The 17,949-nt window shown below is 39.2% G+C and overlaps 2 protein-coding genes across 12 annotated transcripts; one reads left to right on the forward strand and one right to left on the reverse strand.

Annotated features, from left to right (window-relative positions):
• The first annotated feature begins 2,405 nt into the window (after positions 1-2,405).
• On the forward strand, positions 2,406-8,823 carry LOC306706465 (heterogeneous nuclear ribonucleoprotein C). Of its 11 annotated transcripts, none has more exons than XM_079173564.1 (9): positions 2,406-2,542; positions 4,287-4,389; positions 5,690-5,955; positions 6,810-6,882; positions 6,982-7,035; positions 7,298-7,473; positions 7,577-7,711; positions 7,838-8,013; positions 8,247-8,823. In XM_079173564.1, the coding sequence occupies exons 2-9, from the start codon at positions 4,385-4,387 to the stop codon at positions 8,358-8,360; spliced, it is 999 nt and encodes a 332-aa protein (XP_079029690.1). In that variant the 5' UTR covers positions 2,406-2,542; positions 4,287-4,384; the 3' UTR covers positions 8,361-8,823. The 11 variants fall into 11 exon arrangements, with proteins under 11 accessions (XP_079029690.1, XP_079029692.1, XP_079029685.1 ...); XM_079173566.1 differs by having other exon boundaries at positions 7,577-7,693; XM_079173559.1 differs by having other exon boundaries at positions 7,577-7,693; positions 7,841-8,013.
• Positions 8,824-10,726: 1,903 nt separating this feature from the next.
• Positions 10,727-16,338, reverse strand: LOC306706468 (putative ferric-chelate reductase 1). Its single transcript, XM_079173570.1, has 7 exons — positions 16,207-16,338; positions 15,529-15,625; positions 14,534-14,740; positions 13,438-13,548; positions 12,315-12,456; positions 12,019-12,135; positions 10,727-11,198 (listed from the first exon to the last, which is right to left on the reverse strand). The coding sequence occupies exons 2-7, from the start codon at positions 15,622-15,624 to the stop codon at positions 11,146-11,148; spliced, it is 726 nt and encodes a 241-aa protein (XP_079029696.1). The 5' UTR covers position 15,625; positions 16,207-16,338; the 3' UTR covers positions 10,727-11,145.
• Between the last annotated feature and the right edge of the window lie 1,611 nt (positions 16,339-17,949).

Consider the following 17,949-nt stretch of genomic DNA (forward strand, 5'->3'; position numbering starts at 1 on the left):
GCATTGGTACGGTGAGAATATCATCCACGGGTCATTATTAAGCATAGAAGTTAATTAAAGTGAAATCTAATTGAATCAACTCTAAACATTTAACTGGAAATGACATGGTGATGATGCAAATCAGGCGTTTTTGAGTCCCATATTCTCCATGGGATTCATCCAGTGTTTTTAATTTTTTTTAAATGTTTCTCCAATATAAATGTGCATACATTTGACTTCATCATAACACCGTGGCTGCTAAACTAAGGGTAGACCTGAGGGGTCACAATGTGATTAACAAGCTGTGAAATGAGAAAAGAAAGGGCCTTCAAATACCTCTGAAAAGTCTGACTTTCTCTTTGATGAAATGCTCAAAACTCAAAGACATTCACATTGTGATGAGGGGTCAAGAGCGAATATTGTTTCATTTTAATTGTCCCAACCCTAAAAGGTTGGAGACAACTAACAGCACAGGTGTAATACAACATAAACACTGACTGTATTACAGTAAGATGTGCTGTAAGGTTCCAGTGTCCTAGTTGGTGTTATGGATGCTGGCCTGTTGGGACACTGAACGCACTATTTCATTCCTTGCAGACCTTTTCATTGGCATTCTGTTGCTAATGCAACAGCTTTCTTCCAAGTTTACTTCCTGTCTGCTACTGCATTAGCAAACATCGCAACAGGAAATACAAAGGGAGCATTTTGAATGTTTATGCTGTCAAGTTTAAAAAGGTCTTTACAGTACAGCAAAATGGTGTGGAGTGAAAAAGGTGTGTTGTACAATACCTGCACACTAGATGTCCTCAGCGAGTTTCCCGCTTGTGTTGATCACCTGACTCTCTTTGACCACCTGCTGGCACAGCTGTTGTTTATTTACTCATTATTTATTGTGTGCATTCGAGTAGTTCCTCTGCTGCATTTACCAGACTAATGTTGCAAAGTTTGCTAAATGTTTTACGTTGGCTATGTGCTTTGAGATCTTTTTTTTTTTTTTTTGACAAATCAAAAACAAAGAGAGGTTTAACAACTCATTTAACAACACTGGCACTCCCACACAGGTGTGTTCAATTGTTCTGGCTGATTAGACGCCTGCTCAGGTTGACATTTGACACAGCTATGAATAGGATTGAGTGAGATTATGATGAAAGTGTAAATTGTCCTACCTTAAAACACCAGTAGCATGAGCGTGAAACGTCTTGCTAAACTCCAATATGAAACTTCTTATCTATCTTTAGATGAGGAACCTGAGACAGTACATTCAGGTCATTTGCTGTCCCACATGCTGTAGTCAAACCAAAATTACACTTCACTTAGGATAAGAATAATCACTGAGTATAATCTAGGTGGATCATGATCCTTTATTCTGACTTTGACGTGTTCTTGTAGCTCATGGTGACTTGATGAAATATGACTGTTCAGTTCTTGTTTGGTAAATGTGGAGTTTATCTAAATATCGCCAGTGTCCCCATTCATTTATTTTTATAGAAGCAGCGCCACCTCCTGATTGGTTGTGGGAATACGTCAGTGATCTGTTGCTTTATGTTCTTTGTTTTCAAAAGTACAATATTTAAATCTTACAAATAAATTGTGGATATAAAAAGATAACATGAATTGGACAAAAAGATGGACCAATCTACCATTTTTGTTTCTTTCTTTTTTGTAATCCATAGTTTATTATCCTTCATATTCTGGAGTCAAAACTGTATTAAAAGACTTTTAGCAAAGGTGGTGGAGGAGGTGGAGAAATGAGTCATGATCATAGCTACAAATGTGACTCGATTGCTATAGTCAGATAGCGTTGTTGTAAAAAGATCACCTATGCACGAGTTCTCCACAACAATCACAAAAACTGTTTTGAATATTGGGATGAATCTCTTTAAAATACTTGCATTATATTACATTCTATGTGGCACACGTTAAAGGTCCTAAATGTCTTATTGCCTTGCTTTTGCTGCTTTGTCTGTCAAAGCACTTTGTAAACTCTGTTTTTAAAGGTGCTATATAAATAAAGTTATTATTATTATGATAAGAGAGATACAGGTGCCATATTGCTCGTAATCATTTGCATCATCATGTAGTATTGATTTGTATTCATGCCAAGAAAACTAAAACCATGACATAAGAAGCGTTTTGAGCATAAATTACAATTGTTTAAAACAACAACAACAATAAAACAAAGTTAAAAGCTCATTTAAAAACAATCAAGGCGAATAAGCTTTAGCTGAGAGGGACTGATTTTCCAAGACACCAGGGTGAGTACGTTTTAAAGACCGGGTCACAAAGTTCCGGGTCACCGGTTTACAAAGCGCAGGTAGGTAGCATAAAGCCCTACGTGTTGTAGCGAAAATGTATTTACCGCTACCGCCCTTCCGGACTGCTCTGTGACCCAAAACCAGCTCCCTCTGTTCGGTCCTGCGCCATCGCCGGTGACGTAAGCTAGCTCGGTGGTTAGAAGAAAGCTAGCTCGCTGCTCAAAGGGGGGTAACATTAAAGGACGACCTAAAGTAACACGTTCGACCGATTTTACCGAAAGCAAGACATTTTACTCGTAACGGTCGTGGTGAGTATTTTGTCCCCAGACATTTTTTTTTTAATTTTTCCTTCCTTTTTCCTTTTCTTTTTGGATTTTTCTCGACGATGCTTTTTTTTCTCCATTTTGCAAGTGGACAGAACGTAATGTGCTAGCTTAGCGTAGCTAACTCTGAGACGCTCATCCTCCTTTTTGAAAAGACAAGCGCTGGTTTTGCTCTTTTTTATTGTTTTGAAACACGACAGTTTGGATGCATCTTAGCTACATTGTCGTCTGTTTTCACACGTTTGTGTAGCTTTGTTTTTGTATTCTGAAGACGCTTTGCACCCAGCCCACCAGCTAAGCTAAGCTAGCTAACCGCGTCAGAGCGACCATTGTTGTTTTTATAGTCGCAGCTTCACCCTGATTGATTACAGATTATCGACCACGCATTTATCATGAACTCTGCAGGTTTTGTTTTTTTTTGCAAACAAGATGACTGATCTTGATTGCTCTGTATTTTTGTGTGATGCTTTGCTGTTGGTTGTTTTGGCTAACGTTAGCTAGCCATGCTAGCCGGGTTTGAGCTCCCAATGCTAACACAAGGCCCGTGTCTCACACTACAGCCTGATGGGGGCGCTGTTGTGGATGGTTTTAGCTACTTTTTGATGATCTCCATATTTTGCTTTTTCTTTTTTTGTGGAGTAGATTTTTTTTTTCCCGTGTTTTTGTACTTCCTTGGTGGAAGTGTTTTTTGAACTGTCTGTGGCCCCAGTGTTTGACATAACGTTACAAATACACATTTTATTAATTAAACGTTTATTGATCTGAATGAGTACTATGGCTGTTTGTTTATCAACGCCTTCACATTTACTCCTAGGCCGCAGGTACACACACATCAGCCCCGTGTAGTCTTTACATTAGCGACAGGAGCCAATAAATTAAATAGTTTTTACATTAAGTATAACTAATAAACTCAAAACACACGGTGCTCCTATAAGATCATGCATTATGTGATGATGCATCTATCACATTACTGAATATCTTCTACTTTCCATGTCCCAGTTCCTAAAAAGTTAAATGTTTAAACTCCTTTCTAGTTTTGATATTGTGTTAAAGATGGTACTTATATTTACCTTGTCATATTCCCCATCTAGTTTAAATTTCGGCTTGCACATATTTTAGAAATCAATAATACCTGTTAAATATAATAAAACTGGTATAAATTCCTTCATGTTTAAGGAGTACGACATAAATGGGACGACCCATGTTTAGACTATAAATATGCAAAACTCCATGAAAGGTAATTAAGTTGCTTATTGTCGTACCTCAAGTCACCACAGTTTATTATTAAATGTGACAGCTGTGATATATTTTAAAGTTGATCCTCTGCTAACGTAACTCTAAAAGGGCGTCACCCTCATTATAAAGTACAAACTCCTACATCTGTTTCATAAAGGCAACACAAACTAGCACGTGTAGACCAGCTAGGGTCTACCCAGTACACCTTTCTGTCCGGTTGGTGATATGATTGCAATGGTTTAGATGTTGTTTATCTTGAACTTGTGACGTGAACAGTATTGTCTCACTTCTAGCTGCTTATGTTTAATAGTTAGGTTGCACTTAGACAGGCATTGGGGTCAGGTTTGAGTCCCAAAGTGGCCAATTGTAATGGGATTTCCTTAAGCGTCGTGTTTTTCTCGTCCCTTAACTCCTGTATACACTCCAGCCAGGTAAGACTTGGTGCAAGATAACCCTGCTCGGCTTGACCGAGGTATGTTTTCTGTCGCCTCAGTATAAAATCACGACGGGCGAAAGGTCGACGCCAGCCCAAAACTGATCCCAGCCCACAGTGTCACACGTCAGACGACAGCAGCCCTGCACACAGACGCTATGGAGTGAGTGATGAATGTTGGACCTCCTGTGAGCCGGGGGGAGGGGGGTGTAGTATTGTTGATGCCACTACTGTTTTACATGTTTGCTGTTTTTAAATTCACTCAAAGCTTTGGGCTTCACTGAGGACTGGCATCCTCCCTTTAGTCTTTTAGAAAGGGGTTTCCCAAAACGTGTCTGGGTACCCAATTTCTATACATGACAAACCAAATCACAATAAACCTATAATTAAATCGTGAGATGAGCGAATTGGTGCTCCTGACCATTTTTACAGCCATTTCATAGCAATATACGTATATCCTTTTAATGTATGTTATCTAAAACAGACACGTGTTAAATACTTACCAAATAAATGCATTTAGGCAGAGTTGATGGGCTATCTCACTCTTTTCTTTTTGTTTTCTCTCATTGGATAAACAAATTTAATGTTAGAAAAAGGATACAATTATCAGAATATAATGAACATCCATGTGGCTCACATGTTACTGCAGATATAAAATGGTAAATAAAACTAGAAGTTCAAATTTATTTGGCGATCCTAATATTTCCAGGGACCCACATGAGATCTTTTTGTTCTGTGGAAAATAGAGATCAGATTATATCGTGTTACAGCTGAACTGTTGCCCTCTAGTGGTCTAAACGGGGCATTACAGCTTTATGATAAAATAACTGCTGAGAGAAATGAAACGTAATTGTTTCTGCCTGCTTCACCATCAACCATAATGTAGTACTGTTTAAAAGCACTAATAGACTTGACAATATTTAAAATTAATGAATAATAAAAAAGACCCTGAACCCATCAGGCCTACTTCACAGCTTAAGAGAATTAGACTCGCTGGTACGTGACGCTGAAAATCTAAGTTTGAAAAGCCCCAAATCCTGCAATAAGTTCTGTCGCAGTGTCAAACCCAGGTCCTGTTTCTTTCACTCAAATGAGACGTGGATTTTCCATTACGCTGGGTTTAGTTTTAGACTGTTTTGGGACACCGTTTGTCATTGAATAATATGATGCAACTACACTTAATGCAAAGAATGATTTCAAGGCATCACATTTAGGACGGGTTTGGACACATCTGTTAACAACCAATCACGTCGGTCGTGCGGTTTTCTCCTTTTGCCGTCCGCGCTATTCTCTTTTTATTAATTTAACGGTTTTAATTTCCCAGGAAAGCCTGCTGATCGTGTACGCTGTTGTCCCATTCAATGGTCATCACACAGTCAAAGAAATAGTCCAGACGGGTGAATGTTTCTCATTCTGCCACTAAATCTGGGGCCTTGTGTCTGTCTGTGTGTCTTCCTGCTTAGTCGTTCACCCACCACCGCCAGCCTGATGGCCAGCAACATCACCAACAAGAACGACCAACGCTCCCTCAACTCGCGGGTCTTCATCGGCAACCTGAACACCCTGCTGGTCACCAAGGCGGATGTGGAGGCCATCTTCTCCAAATACGGCAAGATCGTGGGCTGCTCTGTCCACAAGGGCTTCGCCTTCGTTCAGTTCGCCAACGAGAGAAACGCCCGAACTGCCGTCAACGGGGAGGACGGGAGGATGATTGTCGGGCAAGTACTTGGTAAGGATTTAGTTTTTAAGATATTTTTCATGACTGTTCTCTCTTAAGCTGGTAGGACAATGGTTCCCAACCGTGAGAGCTTGTGACCCCTTAAAACAAAGCACTATTATTTAACCTGTCACAGGTTGCATATGTTTAATAGTAAGGGTTATTTCTCCTGATTGAGGTGAGTAAACATGAAGGCATAATAAGGTAAAACTAACGCGTATCTCGCACAAGAAAAAAAGCAAAGAGCAGAGAAAAGTCTAAAGAGGAAAAACATACTTGTAGCATTTGAAAAAGTTTTACCGTATGACTCCTCGGTGGGTTTCTGTCCTCTAGGTGGGGAAGCTCTGCAGTAGGAGACAATGGTGCCAAAGCTATAAACGATATAAAAACACATTTTACACACAATCATGAGTTAATCTTTCAAGGCTGCAGCTTTGAAATGTTAAAGATTTCATTCTTTTTCTTTTTTTTTAAGACTACCTGCGAAGTTAACGATCCAGAAATGTTTTAAGAAAGAAAAAAAATCTGCTTTGGATCACGTGTCTGATATTTTACCACAAAAAATATAAATTATCAAGTAAATTCTTGAAATTATTTTTACTTTTGAGTGTACAAATAGTTTCAAGTTTGTGTTGGAAAAACCTCCAGCAAAAAGGATGCAAGATCAGCTGAGAGCAAGATGTTCTAGTGCTGGTAAAACTGTGACTGCATTGTTAATCCATTCAACATGTTGGCTTCAATTCAAATAAGAATTTTTTTTCAAATCTGGACTAAAGGTAAATGAGATTTAGTAAACAGCTTGACAGCGAGAGGGATCAGATGTGAAGTCCCCTGCATCACTCTCTGTGATCTGGTTTTCTCCTCAGACATCAACCTGGCTGGAGAACCCAAACCACACCGGTCAAAAACCTCCAAACGCTCAGCTGGAGACATGTACAGGTCAGTCCCAATGACGCTCATGCTAACAACGTTACAGCTGGTAAAAAAAACAAAAGTATTTAAAAGCTCACACGGACTTCCTTTTTCTTTGTTTTGTAGCAGCAGTTCCTCATTTGAACTCGACTATGACTTTCAGAGAGATTACTATGACAGGTGAGTCAGGTTGAAAGAAACTGACAGATCATCTATTGTGTGTGTCACTCGGCACACTTTCTGTATTTCCTGAATTCTTTGTCACTGCTGTGAATCGTGCATGAAAATAGTCCATTGTGAACGCTGAAAGTAAAACAATGTTCTTTCAGTCTTTAAGAGCAGGTGACACAGTTTTTACCTTGTTGAATAGAATAAAATAAATTTGCATCACTCAAGTCTGGACCAGACTCTGTTAATCTTCTTTGTCCTGTTTTGATTCCAGGATGTACTCGTACCCGTCCCGTGTCCCCGCTCCCCCTCCTCCTCCCCCCCTGTCGCGGGCCGTGATCCCGTCCAAGCGCCCGCGGGTCAGCCTGAGCGGAGGAAGCAGCCGGCGAACAAAGAGCAGCTTCTCCTCTTCCTCCAAGAGTGGTCAGAGGACTTCCTCGTCCAAAACAAGTACGATTATCTGGAGCGCCGTCGAGCAAAAACTATCCGGGTACTGCGCAGTGGGTAGTTTAAGTGTTTTTACCCTGAGGTCTTTTTTTTTTTTTTTTCTCAGCAGTGAAAGTGGACGAGCTGCAGACCATCAAGCGGGAGTTGAGCCAAATCAAAAGCAAAGTGGACGACCTGCTGGACAGCCTGGAGCACATGGAGAAGGACCACAGCAAGAAGTCGGGTATGGCGGGAAAACGCAGTATGTTTTCAGTGGGCAGCGTCTGACTCCTGCTTCTATCTACCCATTTCTTCTCTTGCTAACATTGACCAGATGGGTTACACAGAGCCACGGTTTCTCTGACTCTGATATCTCAATTTGTGGCAGAAGCTAAGGGCGTAAAAACGGAGCCGGGCGAGGTGACTTCACCGCCGCACACGAGCAGCAAGAAGGACGACATGATGAAGAGAGACAGAGAGTGCCAGGAGCTGAACGACTCTGACGAAGAGGAGGATGACGACGACGACGACGATGACGACGGAGACCTGCTGGAGGAGGAAGAGGTGCCATTGTTTTTATTTTGCATTAAAGCTACTGATTGATTTCATGGCCAGCATGTCTTTTAAAGGGCAGGTTTTCAAAGCTTACACTGAATTTATAAAAACTCTATTGATCACCAGTGCTGGCAAACCAGTATATTGGAATAATCTTATTTGAATACATTTGTAACCGAGTATAAGACGGCTTAAACTTAACAAGAAATGGAAAACTGATCTTTTGCTCATTCAACCTGCAGGTGAAGAGTCAAGAGAGGGAGGATGAAGAGGATGATGATGATGAGGAGGAGGAAGGAGAGCACGTGGAAGGTGACGACGATATCGAAAGTATCAACGGCGAAGAGGACTCGTAGGCGCGGACTCCACCGACGCATGCAGTGTACACACGGCTTCCAGTAGGAACTTGGGACTCCTGTTTTAACACGCGTGTTGTAGAGCAAACACACACTCAAGCATGGTGCACACACACACTCTGTTGTCCGTAAAGCCGATTTAGTTTTTCTTTTGTTTTGTCCAGTGTTGCTGTACCAGGAATAACTATCTGTGGGTTTCGGTATGTGTTTTTACTGCGTCGTTGCTTGCCCCTCAGGAGGAGACGGAAACACAAGACTGTTAATGTTCTCAGAGACAACAGCTCGACGGACATGTCTTAATGCGAGGACAGACATTCAGCTACGAAAGGCCGGTTTTAGGTTCCGTGTGTTTGTTTTTCTTCATCGGTGAGTTTGTTTTGACCTTGTGTGTCTGTATGTTAAGGTCTGTTTTTTTTATACTATTCACAACTGTAAAGGAATAAATTGCAATAAAATATTAAAATGGAAAGCGCTTTTCTTCTTTTTCCCCACAAACTACAGCAGTGTTTCTATTTGGGGAAACTAAGTGAAAACTCAAGTTCAGTTTTTGACAAATATAAAAAATAGCACCTTCTGCATGAGAGCTAACAGGAATTGTACTCCTTAAATGGAAAATGTTTATTCCAGCTATAATTTGGCTTTTTTGACAATTTGCAAAACAAAACCTTAATATCAAAGTGAAAACTCATATTTACAAAATGTCAATTAAAAATAAGGTAAAGTAAATGATGGCGCACATATTCACCCCCTTCAGGTCAGTATTTAGTAGATGCACCTTTGGGTGCAATCACAGCACTGAGTCTGTGTGGATGTGTCTCAATCCGGCTGGCACATCTGGACACTGACATTCTACAGCTCTTAAGTCCAGCCACACATTCTCGATTGGATTGAGGTCTGGGCTTTGACTCGGCCACTCCAGAACATTCACCTTGTTGTCTTTGAACCATTTCTGTGTAGCTTCTGCTGTATGCTCGGTCGTTGTCTTGCTGGAAAATAAATCTTCTCCCAAGTCGTAGTTCTCTTGCAGACTGAGTCAGATTATCCTCCAGGATTTGGCCATATTTTTCTGCATTCATGTTCCCCTCTATCTTTAAACGCTCTCCCGGGCCTGCTGCTGAGAAGCATCCCCCGAGCATGATGCTGCCACCACCATGCTTCACGGTGGAGATGGTGCATTTGTGATGTGTAGTGTTTGCCAAATGTCTAGTCTGATGGCCAAAAAGCTCAATTTTTGTCTCGGTGGCCTCCCTCAGTCTTCTTCCTGGCCGGTCACTCAGTTTGAGGTCGGCCAGCTCTCGGCAGATTTAAACAAGTGCCACTCCTTCCATTTCTTAATGATGGATTGAACTGAACTCTGTGGGATGTCCAGTGAGTTGGAATTATTTGTTGCCATCTCCTGACTTGTACTTTTCAATGATCTTTTCTCTGAATAGCTTGGTGTTCTTTTGTCTTCATGTTGAAATTGTAGCAGGAATACTGATTAACCAGAGACTGGACCTCACAGGTGATTTTATTCTACAATCACTTGACACAACTGCACTCGGGTGATCTCCATTTCACTAATTGTGACACTGCTGGCATCAACTAGCTGGACCTCTGTTGAATTAGGTCAGTCACTTTAAAGGGAAACTATGCAAACACTTTACACAATTGACAGTTTGTAAAAATCCATTTTAACTTAGACATGAAAACATTTTGCATAGTCAAAAGAAATTATAAACTGATTTAATGTATAAAAGCAGCAAAAGGGGAAACCATCCGAGGGGGGGTGAATACTTTTTATAGGCATTGTACATGTTTTCACCAGGCCCTCGGGCTAGTTGCATTTATTTGAAGAGAGTACAAAGCCTGAACACCAGCCTCTGCTGGGTGGGGTCGTTGAAGTCAAATCTCTTTAAATAAAACACAACCCAGACTTCAGTTTGCACGTATGGTTCTGTTTTGAGCCACTTACAATTTCAGGAGTACTCCCGTCAAGTTTGACCTCCAAATAAATTAGTTGCTAGCTACTTTGCAAAACTGGTTCCTTTACAGATGGTCTGGTTGCTCCGTTTATGTGCAGATTTTAGCAATATCTTTGAATACAATGGCCAAAGCTGCAAAGATGTTTTGTACCAAACTCTGGTCTGTAGTTCAGGGTTTCAGTCACACTGAGACTGTCCCTAAAGTTGAGTCCCCAAACAAATGATGCAAGGATGACATAGTTTGATTTTAGGACTATTGTTTTAGATTAAAGATGTCACCATGTTTTTCCTCAGGAGCAAGTTGAGTCCATTATTCAGGTCTTAACTGAGATAATTAGTTGCAGCCCTGAAATCATAGTTAGTTATAATGTGGAGAAAAACCTTGTGACGCAACAAACAAAATATAGTGTCAACTTTATTAATTTAGATTTGACGGAACTTCTTCGTTGTCCCATGAACAGATATTTTACAGTCACAGTAAATTTCACATTTCAGAATAAAACTACTCTTGCCTTTCCCATAAAGGATGTTTGGGAGTTGAGGTTAACTGCCAAGAAACCACTCAAACTTGTCAGAGCAAAGTCTTTCAATTTGTACTTGCAGAAATAGCTCGCAGATCAAGTTTAGTAGGAAAGGTTTACACAAATGCAAAACGGTAACATATATACAAAGTCCTCTGCAGAAAATGATTATATACTAACAGACAAGTGATGAGTTTCAGCCTAAAGTATAAACAGTTAAAACGTGTCTAAGTGCAGTAAAAACATTTCGTCAGACTTGTTCAGTCTTCATTGTATCCAACAAGCCACAACTTCCTTCTCTCAGGCTCTCAGCATGACCGGCAGCGAGAGGACGCTCAGCAGGAGCAGCACAGCTGGTGAAGGAAAGAGACAAGAGTTTATCACTAAATGTTTGTTCTTCTGTTGATTCATTATTGACATGGCGGCTCAGTGCAGCGACAACAAATCATTTCTCTTTTGGTTTTATTTGCTGTGGTTTACGCCTCAACAATGGACATCGATTTGTGATGTATTGAAAAATTACACTAATAAAGTTAAACAGCTTCATCTCTTCCCAGTAACAATGTCCCCGGTATACTATGAACAGGTTATCGGTATTCATTGGAGACATTTATGGACAGACATGTAACATTTTGAGCAACAGAGGAAATTCCATTCATCTCCATTGCTTTTGGGAGGCAGAAACTGACAAATATCTCTATAACAAATAAAACAGAAAAAAAATTAAATATATATATATATATATATATATATATATATATATATGCATGGCCAGAGGTAAGTGAACAAAAGTGTGTTTTTGTAATAATTATAGTCACTGTACACAAGCAGCATACATTTACTTAAATGTAGTTTATAAACTGCATTTAGAGTCAATATTCATAACTCATTATTGGAGCTTTTGATCATATATCAAAAGCCTTGACAACTGGATAAAGATAATCTGATGCAATCAAAAGCTCCAGAACAGCTACTAAATGGACAAAATATATATATTTCTGTCTAGCATATTATGGGACCCACATAATTAAATGGTTCCTCCATCTCTTGTTATTTAATTACTGCTGTGGATTGTTCTCAGATGTGTCATTAGGACTTTATATTCCTCTGGACCAGAGTATCCGAAGACCTAAAACTACAGTGCAAATGTATAAACAGCCGCGTTTTGTTTACCATGAGGCTGGACAGCTCCACCGCTGTTGGGCATTGTTACGTTGGCGACGTTGGCAGCCGGGTCGGCGAAGTTCAGAAGACCGCTGTTCAGTCTGATGTCGAAGGGGCCGAGAGCAGCTGAACATTGACATGAGGTGAACAGAGCAGTGGGAGGTTACACATGTTCTCATGGACAGCCGTTAAAGTCACAGTAAAATAAACGAACAGTTTAAAAGAGGAAGTAGTAAATCCATCTGTATATCTGGAGAAAAAAAAGAAAGGAATCCTGTTTAATGCGTTACTGTGTGTCCACTTACTCCCGTTTGAAGTCCCAATCCCGAGGAGGATGGAGGCGGTGGTAACATGGCTGGTTCTGAGGTTGGTGGCGTTCACGTTTGGGATGTTGAACTCACACTTGATCATGGTTCCATTCACCATGCCACGGATTTCATTCACTCTCTAGAAAGGTTATGTGACAAAGTAAGTTAAAATAAGATAACATTTCAGAAAGAAACAAAGTTTGAAAAAAAAAAACTGATTTGCCTCACTTGAATTTGAGAAATTTGTGATGCTGCTTAATTATGGTCCAGTACATCGACTACTCTGTCTTTGAGGATGTAAAGGATCATTTTATAGCTTTTTTGTGGGTTTACATGTTTAAGCCATTACCTACAATGGCTGTACTGAAGGATATCACACCCCAGACAACCTACTGAAAGAAATGGAAACTAAAACTGACAAGTATTTGAAACTTATCTATGATAAAAATATAAATAAGTTAATGTCTGTTCTTATTATTTTATCTATTGTCTTTTGTTGTTTTTAAGGCTGTGTGCTTAAGCTGAAGAAGTAAAAGCGCCGTCACTGAGCAACTAAGGTTTCTGTTGAGCAGCTTAGATTCTTATCAGCACCTAAAACACCGAAACCAGCTGACTTTCACTTTGTCACCCATTTGTATGTAAACAAATAACATGACCAATTTAGTAAAAACCTGAAGAAATGAGTGAAGAAACATCGAATGCTATGGCCTTCACAGTCTCTAGATCTGAACCAGACTATGGGAGATTTTGGAGCCATGAGTCTCTAGAACATAATCAAAATGAGAATATTTTATGCAAGAATTGTTCTTATCCACCACAGAGAATTGTGGCAGCCAAATAATAAAAATGTTAGTCTCTACAAGTATATTTTAACAATTGAACCAATGGGAAATAACCCGTCTGAAACTATAAGTATATTAAGTATCTGCTCAGTAAGTGAATTCATGAGACAGTTTTTTGTTTATTTTTGAATATTTGGATTTCTTTTTAGCATACGCAGTATAGAAACTGAATTATCAGCTGTAGGCATGTATGTAAATGTGCATTAGATTTTATGTTTCATGTAACAAGTGCATTTCCTTACACCAACATCTATACGACAGTAAATTTGAGGCCTCACCGTCTCAGTTGGGGTGAGTGCAGCGTCACTGTTGTTCCTGTCCATTGTCCTGAAGAAGAACGAGCCGTTGTTTGCGCTGTTTTGAGCGCAAATAAAGAGCTGGGTGGCACCCTGCAGAAAATAAAATAGTGATTAAAGGGCAATACATCAACCTTCAAGTGACCACAATGACAAAGTCAGTGTCTTTGTTAAGGCTGGAAATGCACTAATAAAGTGATGCAATAGCCTAGAGTTCAGTTTACAACTCGTCCGTCTTGTTTTCTTTGTGTGCGTCACTGAGAGGTTTCTGGGTATCATCATTTTGCTTCCGCTTCCCTGTTGCATGTTTTTGTGTTCACGGCACATCATTTTGGAAAGTCATTGCACAATATGCTTTAAGACATTTAAATATTCTGATTTGTTGCTGTGAAGAATATTTTTCATTTATAGTCACTATAGGAGCAAAAAAAAAAGTTTAGTTTAAAAACAACTCCTACATTTCATGTTGAGGATGACATTACTGTTCCAAAGTAATTTCAATATCCAGTAATAAAGACACTATTTGTTACTTTTGTGTAAACACAGCAGCCATATACAGTTCTTTACAGCCTTCAGTATGAGATAATAGAAACATTGTCCAGCTGCTTGATGGACTATTCAGGCAGTCCTTATCAACTAGATAAATATTGTATCAAGTTAATAAATGCCACATGGGACCATCTCAATGAATGTACCTGTTAAATATGACGGTCCCAAGTCACTGATTAACTAGATCCAGAAAAGTATTAAGGAAGCAAGTCCATTTGCTGGGAGCCAGGACATAACAATATATTCTGCATTATATTTGTCCGACATCCATCATAAGTCAAGTATAGTATCATTGAGTTCTGACTCTAGACAATGGCTGCCTAACAAGTTTTTGGGGAAGAGGAAACTGTACTTTGGACTCGTGTCAAAAAAGATCTCTGCTGCGGAAACCAGCAACCTTTCGCAGACAAACCCGTCCACTGTTTATATAAAGTCACATATTTTTAAGTCTTTTACTGCTTAAAAAGCAGCATGAGATTAATTTAAGTGTGCAATTTAGTAGAAAGAAGTTTGAAATAGTGCGCGTTACCTCTGAGGCGTTCACAGTGAGGCCCAGTGCGACGTATCCGCTGGAGTCGCCCCTGAGCTCGATGGACAGCATAGCGCCGTTGGGAGCCACTGGGCGGGTGGCGATCACAGACACAAACAGACAGCTGCTTTCTCCAGCAGGATCGCAGTCATTTGGGGTCTCTACACATAGTTTACTGACTCCACAACCTGTTCGATTGATGTCCACCTAGTACACAAACAAACACAAAAGTCATTTGACTAAATTCTTGTTCTCCAGCATGGCTATGAAGATATTTTGTGCAGTTAATAAAGCTAAAGTCCGTTATTTTCTGTCACCAATTCTGAAGTTTTATTTGTTTTGTGTAAAAATGCAAACTTTATCCAAGAAGCAGAATGGCTGAATTATCTGCATGACTTTGCAGAGTTAACGTCTCCATTTTTACACATGAACTAGAGTCTACACAGGGTGAGGAGTACTACTCAGCCTGTTTTATAATGTGAAGTTGCATGATGGAAATAGGATTAGTGTTTTTAGGATCTGGCCCCATACCAGGGACTTTGAGTCAGAAAATCTTGGCCTCTGCATGGTGAATCAATTGAAAAAAAGCCCAAGCTTAAGGAGGTGCTATACTGAATTGCTGGAGCAGCCCTTTAAAAGCAGAATCATGTTCTTTTGTTTGTCAAAGTTATGCATGCAAGTATAAGATTACAGCCGCTTCTTGGAAACTGACCTAAAACATGAACAAACATTTCGCAATAAAGAGTAGAGAGAAGTCCAAACACAGGAAATTATTATCAGTAAACAGCTTTAAAGACTCAGACATAAACCCTTGTATTGGTTAGCCATTACATTAAAAAAAAAATAAAATAAAAAAAAAAAAGCCGACAAAGCTGGCATTTAATTTGAAAAACAGAAAATTTTAAAGTGGGCCTTAAAACAATCCGTTTAAATTACAAAGGTCAATCAGGTGTTGGGATGATTTACACAGAGGATTAAAGTGAAAGAAAACCAACCGTAGCATTGGAAAAGGACAGATGAGCCGTTCCTTGGACACTCGGAGTCACATAAACGACCAGCGCAGCAACCAACAGGATCAAGCCACGTTCCATTCTTAAAAGTGACAGTAAATGAACAAAAAACAAATAGTTATTAAAAGTGTGACTGGAGAGCCCGTCTATCATCAACATACTGCAGTTTAAGTTGGATCTGGAAGTTTAAATCTTAATTACTCAGAAATTTAAATTCTCAGCATATTCAAAATGGATTGCATTAAAATAAATCAGCAATCAATTAAGCACAATTACAACAAAGCATACGATTGTATTTCTACCGAGAAAACGCATTTGGTTCACTGAAAAGATGTTGAATTATGCAAAGACACAACAAATTAAATATCTACAAAACCATAAAAAGAAATAAAGAACCAACTCTCCTTCTTTAGAAACAACGTTAGCGAACTGAAACACCTCGAATTAAAACCACCATTTACATTTTCTTTAATCTGTAAACCAGAGCATTCCAGTTGTCTTTCAGCGGAAATTAACCTTGAAATTGTACAACAGTGTTTCAAATCACACAGCAAAATAGATTTCATCTAGCAATTTCCCTCAATTAAACTTGTTAAAACAATTAAAATGAGCTAAAAGTATCGCTCAGAGAGAACCAAGATGAAGTTTTCCTAAGAGACTTACCTGAGCTGTGAAAGTCAAGTGTTGAGCAGCAGGAATGTTCTTCGTTCGGAAGTTTCTGCTTTTTTATGTGCATACGGTCGCTGCGGGAACGATTTAAATCAGTAAACCAGGCACAGGTGGTGATGCAGGAGGAGGGGGTGGGGGATTTCTGCTGCATCCTGAAGAGGGTGTGGCTCTCAAATCACTTCCCACCTGGAAGGTGTGCAGTCCAGGAACCAACCAAACAAGCCTGTTTACTGTTTAGGGGAAATACATTTGTCATTTGCTGAGCACAAAACACCTCAGTTAAGAATCGATTCTATAGTTCACTGCAGTTCAGAGTTTGGATTATCGATTGTTCATCCACTTGATACATTGACAGATAATTTGTTATTTACTTTAAATGTAATCTGTTATCTTTTGATGATCCCAAATTGTGAACTATTGTCTAATCAAAAAAGTAGTAAAGTTGAATAAAAACTCGTGGATTCTATTACAAATTTATATAATCACAGTTTGAAATATCTTAAAATAAAAAAGTATTAGTAATTAGTGAAGTCAGCTGTTTTCAAACTATTTACTTAATTATCTGCACACTTAAACATGAAGTCGGTGATTTTAGGGGTTTTCATTTAGCTTTTGTCATGGTGAGGTTTATCTGTATAGACACCAGAGACCGTTTAAAGTGATTTATATAAGGTGAATAAGTGCATTAGAAAAGAAAATTAGATCAAATACAATACAACACAAATGCAGTAGTGAGAGCAGAATTAAAGATGAAGTAAAGACAATGCAGATTTATACTTGTACAGTATAATGTACAGTTTTTACAATAGCTCTCCTTCAACCAAGATGTTGTGGGTTTTTAGTGATGAGTCACTGATGACAGAAACAGATCTCGTACTGTAGGTGTCATGCAAAATCAAATTCTGTAGAACATCGTGTTCAACATTCCTGTCGGATCAGTTACGTGTTTGGTGTTTCCAGTAAAGGACATTTTGATTAGTTTCCTGGAGTTGCTGGATATGAACTTTACTTTTTAGTTTACATCAGAACATAAAAGACAACGCCACAAATACAACAGTATAAGGTGCAGTATTACAGCATAAAACTTTGTTGTCCTTCAATGGAGGAGCGTTAAAGGAAATTAAATAATAAAGGTAATTAAGCCAGATGCTTAAAGTTAGAAAAGGTTAATTTGGAAGAAAACTGTGCCAATATTCAATAGATTAGACTTTTAACACACCAAAACTGACAAGGATGTGGTACTTCTTTCTGTATTACACTCTGGTCAAAGTTGAGAAGCCTCTGAAACTAGATGTAACCCATTGTGGGAGTCTCAACTGCCTCCTGAGACTCAAGACTGATCAAGTTTCTTTTGTCAATACCTGTTCTTTAAAGCTTGGCGTATCTCTGCTCAACAACCGGGGGAAACTATAGAAAACTAAGAATTTGTTCCCCAAAAGACATTTCCTTACAAACAAGAGAAACATAAAAAAAACACCATCATCTCAGTGGCTATTGTTAAAAAGGTCAACATTTGATTTTTCAGCACCGATAGGTCTACTGTGGCCTCAACAATAAAGATAATACAGAGAGAAAGAAGCAGTCTTTGCCTCTCCTGAAACAACAGTAAATCTCAAAGGGAAACTCAACTTGTCCGGAGTTTCTTCTTGTTCTGTATTTTCCAAAAGCTGTTAAGTACAATACCTCAAAGTTGAAATCCTTGTACTTAGATAAATCAATTCTAACACATGCAACACA

Source organism: Pholis gunnellus (genome assembly GCF_910591455.1).
Source record: "Pholis gunnellus genome assembly, chromosome: 14".
Taxonomy (NCBI): domain Eukaryota; kingdom Metazoa; phylum Chordata; class Actinopteri; order Perciformes; family Pholidae; genus Pholis; species Pholis gunnellus.

What these genes read in the sequence shown, in the direction of transcription:
- LOC306706468 (XM_079173570.1), bottom strand. Translation starts at nt 15,624, where the DNA reads ATGGAACGTGGCTTGATCCTGTTGGTTGCTGCGCTGGTCGTTTATGTG. An exon ending in TGTCCTTTTCCAATGCTACG is followed by an intron (nt 14,741 to 15,528) that starts GTTGGTTTTCTT and finishes TTTGTGTACTAG; the next exon opens with GTGGACATCAATCGAACAGG. An exon ending in TCACTGTGAACGCCTCAGAG is followed by an intron (nt 13,549 to 14,533) that starts GTAACGCGCACT and finishes TATTTTCTGCAG; the next exon opens with GGTGCCACCCAGCTCTTTAT.
- LOC306706465 (XM_079173557.1), top strand. An exon ending in GATTGTCGGGCAAGTACTTG is followed by an intron (nt 5,956 to 6,809) that starts GTAAGGATTTAG and finishes TTTTCTCCTCAG; the next exon opens with ACATCAACCTGGCTGGAGAA. An exon ending in CAGAGAGATTACTATGACAG is followed by an intron (nt 7,036 to 7,297) that starts GTGAGTCAGGTT and finishes TTTTGATTCCAG; the next exon opens with GATGTACTCGTACCCGTCCC.